The 12,595-nt window shown below is 42.5% G+C and overlaps 1 protein-coding gene across 1 annotated transcript in view; it reads right to left on the bottom strand.

The window, feature by feature from the left end:
- UGGT2 (UDP-glucose glycoprotein glucosyltransferase 2) overlaps positions 1–12,595 on the bottom strand; it is a 128,100-nt gene that overhangs the window by 65,827 nt on the left and 49,678 nt on the right. Inside the window, exons 12-13 of the mRNA XM_056109679.1 lie at positions 8,176–8,326; positions 407–526 (exon numbers count right to left, since the gene is read on the bottom strand). Coding sequence (XP_055965654.1) covers positions 407–526; positions 8,176–8,326 — 271 coding nt within the window. The remainder of the gene's footprint in view (positions 1–406; positions 527–8,175; positions 8,327–12,595) is intronic.

Here is a 12,595-nt window from a genome sequence, read left to right as displayed (position 1 = left end):
TCAGCATTTTCTAAGGTTGTTCAATATCATAATAATGAACCAATATATTAGATGATTAAGGGGTATTATGCGTTTTATCTGAAATGTACTAAACTTCAGTAAGTTTTTATGATATAAAAGACAGCTTCTATCATATATTCCTTGGAGAATATGTAAAAGTAACTCAGCAAGTTAATAATAAAATATGTAAAAATACATAAGAGTAAAAAATACATAAGAGTAAATCATAAGCAGATCATGTAATACTGCGGGCTTTTGGTAGCCAGCCAAGCCGCCTAAAACATGGTGTCTGAGGCAGTAATTTTCTCACCATTTAGATGATGATTTACCCAGAGCAGAATAACCCAAGAAGAATGCTTATGTATTTATAAGAGATTCAGATAGAGTGTCAAGATGCAAAACTCACCAAGTTATGAAAATTACGCCGAATGGGAGGTATAGTTCCAGGGAATACTGGTTTCAGAAGTTCCTGGCAACTTGTAGGCCATGAAACATACATTTCATCATTTTCTAAGTCGTTGATCCACTAGAAAATAATCCAGAAATCTATGACAGCTACATTAATATTAAACATAAGCCATTTTCAAAGCCAGCTTTCACTCCGTCACACAGCAAGTAAAAATTTACACAGAATTTTCCATATGTACAACAGGCAGGATGCTTGCTGTACTCACAGCTGATTCAATCCCGAGAACCACATTTGGTCCCGAGCCCCGCTGCCAGGAGTGATTGCTGCATGCAGAGCCAGGAGTAAGCCCTGAGCACAGCTAGGTGAAGCTCAAAAACCAAAATGGAACTAAACAATTCTGTTATTTGTGATTAAATATAAAAAGCAGTCGAGAATTCTTTACAACACATATTATATGCGCCATCTGCTATGACCAGGTCATTTGTATTATGCTTTCCCTCTAAAATAAGGGATTCCTTAAGCATATTTCTCCTATAAAATGAGAGTAAAATTGCTCTGGATGGCTCAGTGGCTAGAGATACAAATGGTCCATGTGCCGGGACCCAGGTTTGAACCCTGGGACCACTGGGTGATGCTGACAGAAGGCTCCATGGGGTCTGAGCAGCTACCCCTCCTCTGACTGGCAATGACCCAGCTGGCCTGGCTGGCTCAGGGTCCTGGGGAGTGGCCCTCAGGCCCTCTGAGAGGTTATGAAAGGCTTCTAATAAATCACTGAAAATGATGAACCTAATTTTCAGCATTAAAAGAGGCAAGGAGATTCACCAGCTCTGTCTCGAATTAAGGGCTTGGGCAAAATGCCAGGGTACCCCCTTTAAAGTTAAGCCGTAAGACCCACACTCGAATGTCCTATTCCAACTGGGGTGGAGAACAGCTGAAGCTGGACTAACCATCCAGCATGATAAAAGCTGGAGAAAGCATGATGCGTTGTTCCAGAGAAGCATGAAAGCAGGGTTCGGCCAATAATCAAGAGGCTCCTTGAGAGCAGGATGCATGAGGGGCACGAAGCACCTTAGTGTTGTTTCTGGTGGGGCAGGGTGAGGTGGGGTTCTATCTAAAGTGCAGCCTTGGGGAATAGGATTTGAACAGAAAGAGACAGTGGGTGTTGGGCTGGGATGACAGAAGTCAGACAGGGTCTGCCCGTCTGGTGGCACGTGGAGGCAGAGGAATTCTGGAGCAGGAGGAAACTGAAGACTCTTCATTCCAATGAACGCCCCTGGAGGAGGTAACTGCTAACTCTTTTTTTTTTTTTTTTTTTTTTTTTTTTTTTTTTTCCCCTTTATTTTATTTTTTTTAAAGTTGTAGATTTACAATTTTTTGTGCTTTGGTTTCAATTATACAATGATCAGATACCCATCCCTCCACCAGTGCCCATTTTCCACCACCATGGATAATATCCCTCCCACCCCCATCCCCCCATCCCCCCGTCTCTGTGGCAGGGCAATCCCCTGTGTTCTCTCTCTCCTTTTGGGTGTTGTGGTCTGCAAAAGAGGCATTGAGTGGCAAACATGTTCAGTCCATAGTCTACTTTCGACGTGCATCTCCCCTCCTGGGAGGATCCTCCAAACATCCTTTATTTGGTGCTCCCTTCTCTATCTGAATAGCCCTTTCCTCTAGGATACCCGGCTGGCCTCTAAGTTATGGAGTAATCCTCCTGGTGCTGATCTCAGCTATTCTTGGGTATTAATCTCATACTTTGGTAACTGCTAACTCTTTACCTCTCTCTTTCCACTTTCACATTTGTATTTTATTATTTTTTTTAAAGAATTTTTATTTCCCTACTTTTCATTAAATCACTGAGAGACACAAAATTACAAAGTTGTTCAGGATTGTGTTAGTCATGTTCCAACACCTGTCCCTACACCAGTGTACATTTCCTGTCACCCATGTCCCCAATTTTCTTCCCATCATCCTCTCTGCACCCCCTCCCATCCTGCCTTCATGGCACTTCTCTCTCTCTCTTTCTCTTTTTTTTCTCTCTCTCTCCTGAAAGGATATCATGCATATCACTTTACTTCCTTTCAGCACTCAGTTCTTGTCCAGTGTTCATATCTAACATCACTGTTGTAATGGTCCCTTCTCTGTCCTAACTGCACTCTCTCCTGCCAGTAATGGCTCTAGTCCAGTGGTCTTCTTCAAACCGCATTACGTGTCCAGCCCATCTGATTTTCGATGCCTTGGCAAACAAGACGGCGTCCCTGATTCTTGAGCATTGACGGATGTTGGAACTCCGGATTCTTTCTCTCATTTGAGTGAAGCGTGATAGTCCAAGCATAGCTCTTTCGATTCCTCTTTGAGAGACCCGAATAGCGTTCTCATCCTGTTTTCGTAGGGCCCAGGTCTCTGAGGCATATGTTAGTACAGGAATAACAGTGGAATCGAAGAGACGTGCCCGAAACTGGAGGTTCTTTGTCCTCTTAGCTATTTCTTTGACGCTCTTGAACGCGTTCCACACTGCTCTCTCCCTCCTGTGCAGCTCAGGTGCCAGGTCATTCTTATGTTGAGTTCTCGACCTAGGTATACGTAACTGCTACATTCGGAGATGTTCATTCCATTTAGAGCGAATGGAACATCAGGAACTAGTCAGTTTTTCGTGAACATTGTCCTGGTGAGATTCAGCTGCAGTCTGACCTTTCCACACTCACAGTCGAAGTCGGCCAGCATTTGTGCTGCTTGGTTGATTGGTGTTATTAGAACGATGTCATTAGAAAAGCAGAGGTAGTGTAGGTGCCATCTATCTTCACTCCCATTTCTTCCCATTCCAGTCATCGCATGACACTCTCGAGGGTGGCACTGAAGAGTTTCGGTGAAATGGTATCACCCTGACGAACCTCCCTCTTGATGTCGATAATCACTTCCTTGTAGAATGGTGAGATCCTAGTGGTAAATTTGTAATACAGCCTGCAGAGGATCCTGATGTACTGAGTCTGAATGCCCTGTTTGGCTAGGGCTTCAATGACGGCTTCCGTCAACAGAATCAAAGGCCTTCTTGAAATTGATGAACATTAGAGCTGCATCTTGAACTCTCGCGAAACCTCAATGAGCTTGGTTATTGTGTGGATATGGTCAATAGTGCTGAATCCTTTTCGGAACCCAGCTTGCTCATGACACATCATAAGACACTTATTACCCATTTTCCATAATTACCGCACCATATTTGATGGGGTTCAAATATGGTGTGAATCATGGGAATACCTGTAAGAGTGATTAGGGGCCACCCGAACAGCACTCCATCCTTCTCAGAGAGCACGGCAAGCTACCAAGAGTATCCTGCCCACATGGCAGAGCCTGGCAGGCTACCCGGTGCATATTCGATATGCCAAAAACAGTAAAAAAAAAAAATGGGCCTCATTCCCCTGACCCTGAAAGAGCTCCCAATATGGCTGCATTAAGAAGGATGAGCAAAGAGAGGCTGATAAAATCTCAGGGCCAAACTAGGTTGCCAAAACAAAGGACTAAAATGACTGTCTGTACTTTCAACATTCTTACGCTGGCATAGGAGGCATCCATTGAGGACCTGATGGTGCATGCACAGAAGATCAAGTACGATATCATTGGTCTGACTGAAACGAGAAGGCATAGATCACATCACGCCATTTTCAACACTGGAGAAGAACTGTTCTGTTCCTCGGAACATGCACAATAGAGGTGTTGGTGGTGTCGGTGTCCTTGTCAACACAAACTTGGCCATGAGCATAGATTCATTCGAATGCCTAACAACCTGAATTGGACGATCATGCTTGAATAGATGTGGTTCACTGCTGGGTCTTATGGAAGCTCAATTTCTAGGTTTTTTTTTTTTTTTGAGGAATGTCCATATTGTTTTTGAGCCAATCACCATTCCCACTAGCAGTGAATGAGAGTCCCTTTCTTTCCGCATCCACACCTGCATCTTGTTGTTCTCTCAGATGTGTTAGACTCTGTGGCATGAGATGATATCTCATTGTTGTTTTGATTTGCATTTCCTGGATAATTAGTGATGTTCAGTACTTTTGCATTGTGCGCTTTTGACCCTTTGTGTTTCTTCTTTGAGGAAGTTTCTATTCATCTCTTCTCTCCATTTTTTGATGGGGTTAGATTTTTTTCCCTTGTAAAGTTCTACCAGGGCCTTAAATATCTTGGGTGTTAGGCCCTTATTAGATGAGTGTTGAGGACAACTCTGATCACTCGTAAGCTGCAATACACCCAGCAATGGCTCAGGTACACACCCACCCTGAACACAGAATGTGGGAATTTGGAACCATGGCTGTGATGAGGTGTTAAGGGTCAATGATGGAATTTCAAGCAGGGACACTTTGCTAAACACCAAGGTCCCTGAGGGACAGACCCTGGGAGCAAACACAAAAGAGAAGATCTCAAGCAGAGCCTAAGATGTCCCCATAGAATCTGGTGGGCATTCAATACTTGGATGAATGGTACAGATTAGTACCAGTACTTGTAACTCTTCACTTTTTTTTAACCTGTCATCTGAATTTCCAGCTTTTAGCAGAGACTATCATGTTAAACCCTTAATTACACATATGATACTGATACTGCAATAGTTATTCTCTGCATCAAACAATTGTAGTTAAAAATACACACGGAAACTGCTTTTCAACAGCAGATACTCTAGAAGACAAAGGCAAAAGGCAGAACTAGGCTCTACCAAAATTTGGTACTTTTTGAAAAAAATAAAAAGCAACAAATACGGATGTGAGATGGAGGGTAGCCTCTATACTTAGTAAGAAATATTCAGATCACCATTTGAACACTTAATAGTTTGACTCCTGGAAGGTTCTGTGCTGTACGGCATTCCTCTAGATGCACACTGACATTAACCCTGGCGTCTTGCTCTACCGTTACCTTAATTGGTACAGGCAGTGACGAGTGTCTGTTAATAGCAAATTAAGACACTTTTTTTTTTTCCTGAAAAGGTTGTTTTAGATAACAATGTCTACTGCCACCCTTTTGGATCATTCTCTTCTGAAAAGCAACAGGAAAAATGTGGGGTTGATCCTGGCACCTGGGCACCTGTTGGGTCACACCGGGAGGCTGGGTGCCACCAGAGCAGCCTTTGGGTGGCACCCCTAGGAAGGCCCTTATTTAAAAAAAAAAGAGGGGGTTATTGGGGCAGAAGGATAGTACAGCAGGTAGGCACTTGCCTAGCATATGGATGACTGGAATTCAATCCCTGGCACCCTCAGTGGTCCCCTAAACCCACCAGGAGTGATCCCGCACTTCATGACACTGAATTAGGTACTCAACATGACAGGAAGGGCCTCTCTTCCGCTCTCCATGTTTCACCTCAATGCAAAGTTACTCTAGGGCACTGTCAGACAGACACTCCTGGAGGATGAGAAGTAGGCGTCCAGAGAGGAGAAAGCATATGCCTCCGCCTGGGGGTCTTGGAGAGACGGAAGGTGGGGGGGGGGTGGGGAACGGGGACGGGACGAGGCAGTGACCTTTCTCCAGGCACCTCAGGGCACTAGGTGCTTCTGCCCTTCTATAGATCTGTCCCACATGTCTGGAGCAGCAAGCGACTCGCTTTGTCAGGGGGACTCACACCCACAACGTTCTCCGGCTTAATGTCAACAATCACTGGCGCTTAAAATAAAAGGCACAAAAGCATCAGGATTAGCAGCCTGGGCGGCTTCTCTGGTGACCCATTGTCAGGAAGGATGTGTGGTAAGCTTCCAGAGCCGGGAAATGTGGACAAAGGGAGAGAACCTGGCCTGAAAGGGGAGCAAGAAACAACCCTGAACACGCGTCTCTGGTCTGGAACTCATCCGTTATTTCTGTAAGTTATCCCAGGTTGGAAGCTCCGATGCTCAGAGAGCCAGGCTCTGCTTAGAGCTGCTCTGTGCCCGGGATTCTCAGATGGGAGAGCAGTCTTCACCCAGGATGGCGGTTCCAACGGAAGCAACAGCAATGGATCAGGATACTCAAATGCTTGTGTTTTATGAATAAATCACATCTTGCAAATGATTTTGGATGGGGTGAATCTTTTACTCTGGTTTATGGTCGCTTCAAATCCCCTCTAGTGAAGCATCTTATGGATTATACTGAGTCTTCCTGGGGAGCTCATATGGAGGGCATAATATTTTTTTCCTTTTTAAAAAGTATTTTAATGTAGGAGTATTGCTATTTATTCAGCCATTGATTAGGCTGATTGAATTGGGCATGAACTCCACCTTACTATTTCCTTTTTATAAATTTATTTATTGAATCACCATGAGAGCAGTTACAAATCTTTCGGGTTTAAATCTCGGTCATACAATGATGAAACACCTGTCCCTTCACCAGTACCCATTTTCCACCGCCGAAAACCCCAGTATACTCCCATCCTACAGCCTCCCCCTACCTGTGATGATTTCCACATTACTCTCTCTCTACTTTGATCACATTCAATATTTTGACACCAGACCCACCATTATTATTTGGGATTTTACCCCAACACTCAGATCTGCTGAAAAGGCAACCGTAGACAATTTGTTTTCTATTGCTAGTTATGAATAACATATGATGTTGTGCAGCTGCAGTAGTGGCCGCATGATTTCAGAATTCTGAAATTTTAACAATTAAATCTGGAGGGATTTCTGCCAAAACCTGCTGGTTTCCAAGATTTGTTCCTTAGTCTCTCGGATCATGGCCTTTAAGCAGCTTGATCAGGAGCCAAGAGGCCGTTTAAGGACGGCGAACCCAGGTCTCTTTGGGGCAGGGAGGAAAGGGCCGGTTCTACCCTCATCCCCCGCATGTCTCGTCACTGAGGGGAGGGCATAATCTTAATACACTGCACTTTTATTATTTCAAGTTCTTTAAAAAAGAAAGTTAAGCAATAATGGGCGTATGCACATAGAACACACTGTGTTGGAATATACATGTTTTCAGAGTTTCACTGTTAGAAATTATGTTGTCTGCTGATTCGAGATACATATTCCTGGAATACTATGTGTTGAGTACCTACTAAAATCAGGGACTTCGGCATGAGAGGGTAAAGATGGGTCACATTCCCACTGGGGACAACTTGCCACATGCATGGATGAGGACCACCCTCAATGGGGAGAGGCAAAGGTTCTCTTGAGGAGCACTGTCTGGTGCTGAGTCCAACAGAAGACTGGGTGTTAAGGGGACAGGAAGGAGTCGTGCTTTCTTCTTAGCAGGGAATTAAGGGATGGCACTGAACAGAATATCACAGTCTAAAAAGAGAGGATGTAGTAGGCTACTGACAACCTTCTAGAACATACTAAGGGCTGTTTCTGTGCTTTAGGCAGAGGAAAGACATGACCATAGTTTTAGGAAATTCACGCAGACTGTGATACAGAGACCAGAATATCAAGGGCCGCTGCAAGCCAGGCAGACAAGACTATCACCCTGCTATCATGGTAGCCCCGGATTTTAATGATTTGGCATTTTGCTGTTACTGATGTTCGCGTGGCAGCTGTGGCGGTTGCTCTTGTCTGTTGCTTTTATCTGGAACGCTGGAGAGGATTCTGAGTGAGGATGGGCAGGGCTGTGGAGGCACTGTCCTTCCTGAGGTGCTCGTGAGGAAAGAAGGGAATACAAAGAAGGGTGAAGAAGGTAGAGATGGAAAAGGGATGAGCCTGGCTTTGTTTTTACATCTACAACTTTTTTCAAAAGCTTAAATCTATTCCAAAGCCTGTGAATACTCAGCTTCATTTTGTCTCAGAGCGGCTACCTATTTTAAAACAACAAATGACATGGGCACTTACCATGATAGAAGAATGCCTAATATCTAATGCATAGTTATGATCCAAAACAGGTGAGTTTAATTTAAAAAATTTACTCATATCTTCTGCATTGATCCCAAGACTGTGAAGGCTATTCATCATTTTTCCTTCCACTTTCAGCATATCCAAAACACTTTATGTTTAAAGAAAAGAAACAGATCTTATTTTGATTTGCCATTAAAAGAATCATTTAACACTAAGTGCTTGTACAGAGTATCAGAAACAAAATTTAAGCATAATTAACTTAGTCTCATTAATACCAAAGACAAGGAGTTTTGAACTTCTGTGCTTTCCCCCCTCCCTAGTACTAACAAACTCAAATTGTTTTCAGTACTAACAAATTTCAAAATTTCTAAAACAAGGTAACAATACAATATTTATTAAGACGTGAGGCTATGCACAGACATCCAAGCAATCCAGAGGAAAGGCAGAAATAAACCCTAAAAAGAAAGCTGGGGGAAAAATCTCAAACATCTGGAAACTAAACACTGTGGTACTGAAGAACTATTTGTTAAAAGAGGAGTTCAAAGAAGAAATGCAAAGATTTCTCAAAACAAACTAAAGTGACAAGTGAAATCAGTCTATGGCACACAGAAGCAGTGATAACACCGAAGCGCTTAACAATACAGACCGATATCAAGAAATAAGGAAAAGCTCAAACCCAAAAAGTCTATGCCCACGTCTTGAAGAAATCAGAAAAAGTAAAACAAGCACTGTCACTGTAGCACTGTCCTCCCGCTGTTCATCGATTTGCTCGAGCGGGCACCAGTAATGTCTCCATTGTGAGACTTGTTACTGTTTTTGGCATATCAAATATGCCACGGGGAGTTTGCCGGGCTCTCTGAGAGGGACAGAGGAATTGAACCCGGGTCAGCTGTGTGCAAGGCAAACAGCCTACGCACTGTGGTATTACTCCAGGCCAAAGTAAAGTAAAACAAATGAAACTCAAAATGAGCAGAAAGAAGGCAACAATGAGAGCAAATGTCGATGATGTTGAAATTAAGAAAACAAGAGTAAGGATCAATAAAGCTAGGAGTTTGTTTTTTAAAAGACTAAACAAGGTTGACAAGCACTTAGACATATGAGGAAAGCACAAGAAATAATTCTAATAAATCAGATCAGAGAAGAAAGGGGGGAAATTACAACAGATACCCTGGAAAAAAAAGTCATAGCTAAAGAGTAAACTTTCTGTCACTAAGTAGGGATGAATTATTAGTCATAAAACTTCCTAGAACTGAAGCAGAATAGGAAAATTAAACAGTCATCAAAAATCTTCCCAAAAACAAAAGTCTGGGCTCAGATGGACACATGAGTGAGGTCGACCAAACCTAAAAAGAAGACGGACTATCTACATTCCTTAAGTTCTTCTGAAATGCAGAAGAAATAGGAATAATTTCCTAAAAGTTTTTCTGAAGCCAGTAATATCCTAATACCAAAAGTACAGTCCTAAAAAGAAAACTACAGATCAATATTTCTAATGGACATAAATGCAAAGATCCTCAACAAAAATCTTAGAAAATCAAACTCAGTATTAGACTGAGAGGATCACAGACCATGGTCAAGTGTGATTTATTTCAGGGAATCAAGGATGTCAACAGATGCATTTAATACAATCAAACAAAAAGACAAAAATCATATGATGCAGAGAAAGCTTTTGACAAGATTCAACACCCATACATGAAAAAAACACTCAACAAAATGGGGATGGAAGGAAGCTATCTCAATATAGAAAAGGCCATATATGACAACCCATAATTAATATACTTGCAAAAAACTGAAAGTCTCACTTCAGAAATCATGCACAGGCAAGGATATTTTCTTGCTTAACTATTCAATACAATACTGAAATTCCTAGACATTGTAATTAGACAAGAAAAATAAAAGGTATTCAAGATGGAAAAGAAGATACACTACTGCTATTTAAGATGACATAATATAAATGGAAGACTCTAATGACTCCATCCCCAAACTGTTAGAAACAATTAACCAATACAGTAAAGACTACAGATTGATTACATAAAATATAAGTTGTATTTCTATAGTAAAAGAAAAAATTAGAAAATAAATTTATTTTGAAACTTCAAACAGTGTCCCCAAACTTCAAGTGTCTAAGAATCATCTTTAAAAAGTATGTGAAGATCCTCCCTCGCCCCAATGGGACCCAGAGATCACATCCATGAAAGGCCCTTGGCTACTTATTAAGCTCCTTAATGGCCATAATCCCAGAGACACACAAACAAATCTCAAAACCAAGAGGCTCTTGGCAGAAATGCCTCTGGACTTTGCATTAGGCCACCTTTTCTGGACGAATCCAGACGGGAGCAGGTGCTGTCCCTCCATCAGTTTCCCGGGAATCCCGGTGGCCAACATCTTCCAGAATTCATTGGAAAACCCAGGTACAGGTCAGCAGTGATGGCACATGCCAGACCTCACGGGATAGGGGAAGAGCTGGCCATTCTCCTCCTGTGCCCCATGGGGACCCTGAGATGACACTCACATGGTAAAAACAAATAAAACAGTGCCTTCTGAAAACAAAAAAACAAACAACAACAACAAAAAGAGAACTGAAGTGACCAAGCATTGGAGGGGAGGGAGGCGTGAGGAAGAGCTGGAACCAGAGGTGACACCAGGACAGTGGTGGTGATTTCCTGGGCATTGCAGTGGCGTTATAGGGGCAGTAGTGATGTACACTCTAAGGATAAACACTACTACAACCAGGTTAGCTTAACTATAAAGATAACTGAAAATGGATAAACAAGATTGACAAACCCTTACGTAGACTCACAAAGAAAACTCTTAACAGGATGGGAAATATGAAGGAGAAATTATACTAGAGACCACAAACTACAGAAATACAGAAGGAGCATAAAAGATTACTAATATTAACAACTTAGTACCCCTTAACTGAAGGACCCAGAAGAAGCGGATAAAATGTTTAAATCACACAGCCTTGGGCTGGAGAGATGGAGGGATTAATGTACTTGCCTTACATGCAGCTGATCTCGGTTCAATCCCCAGCACCACAACCGGTTCCCTGAGCACTGCCAGGAGCAATCCTTGAGCACAGAGTCAGGAGTAATTCCTGAGCACTGTCAGTGGTAAGTACAGCCACTCACTGCTTCCAGGCACCATCCATCAGATACAGCTCACGCCCCTCAAAACACCATTCCTCCCCTTTGTCTGTTCCCTCCCTTTCTTTCTTTTTGCTTCTTTTCAATTCCATCGTCCTCCTCTTCCTTCCAATTTTTTTTTTGGTGCGAGATAGGATCACGTGGCCTTATGCATGCAAGGAAAGGACCAAGGCAAGGGTCCTACCACAGAGCACCATCCTGGCAGACACCCAGATATTTTAGAGAACTGAACTTTCACATTAAACTGCTTTAACACTATTGGATTTGCCATGTTCCCTGCATTATAAATACGTAATTATCAAGAGCCCCAAAGAATTCTTCGCCAGGTGATGTCACTAAGATAGACACAAGGCCTTCAAGACACCTACATGATTTCTTTCATTTGGGTCGCACATGTGCAGGAACACTGCCAGGCAAGGACAGGCTGTTCGTCAAAATGAGCCACTTCATTTTCTGTGCTCGAGTTAGACTCTTGGCCAGGTGCATGTGGCCAAGGGTGACGATTTGGAGCTCAGAGCTTAACCCCTGTCTGTATCAGTAGCTCCCTTGCATTTTTCTTAACAAGCCATTTAAACAGATTAAAGTACTGAGAATGCCAAGAAAAGGGAAATTGGCAGCGATAAGGAGGAGGGCAGAAGGGAACATTTCTCAAGAGACTCGGACACAATAGTTAAAATTTTAAAACAAATAGCTAAAAATTTTAAAAATAAGGAACTGTGAAGGCTCTTCTTTAAAACTTAGGGAAATAGACAATATGCTGCAATCTATAATTTCAAATTTCCTCTCTGGCATATATAGCACTTTAACATTTTTCCAGATAATTTTCTGTTTGGGTTTTCTTTTGGGGGTGGGGGACACCCAGTGGTGCTCAAGGCTCACTCCTGGTGGGGCTTGAGGGACCGTTTGTGGTGCCAGGCCTTGAACCCAGGTTGGCAGCATGTAAGGCAAATGCCCTACCTGTTGTACTACCATTCAAGCCCCCTAATTTCTTTGGAAGAAATACCTTATGTTTCTTCAGCTCCTTCCGGGAAGTTGGAAACTCTAGCAGTTCAGTCCCAAAAATGTCCTTGATAAATATAGTTTCAAATTCTGTCAGTAGGTAGGTTTAAGACTTGGAAATTTTCATTTTTTCACCTCACTAAAAGCGGCCAACGTCTATCCAAACTCTCAAACATGGTCTACCAAAATGAGTCAAAAGCTGTACTGGCCTTACCCGTAAAGTGATTATTTGCATTTTGACAGATGTTGACATCAGGACAATAATTTTTTTT

The sequence above is a fragment of the Sorex fumeus genome, unplaced genomic scaffold (assembly GCF_029834395.1).
Source record: "Sorex fumeus unplaced genomic scaffold, SorFum_2.1 ptg000008l, whole genome shotgun sequence".
Lineage (NCBI taxonomy): Eukaryota > Metazoa > Chordata > Mammalia > Eulipotyphla > Soricidae > Sorex > Sorex fumeus.
Note: the sequence above shows the minus strand (reverse complement) of the source record. Positions and strands in the feature narration are given on the sequence as shown.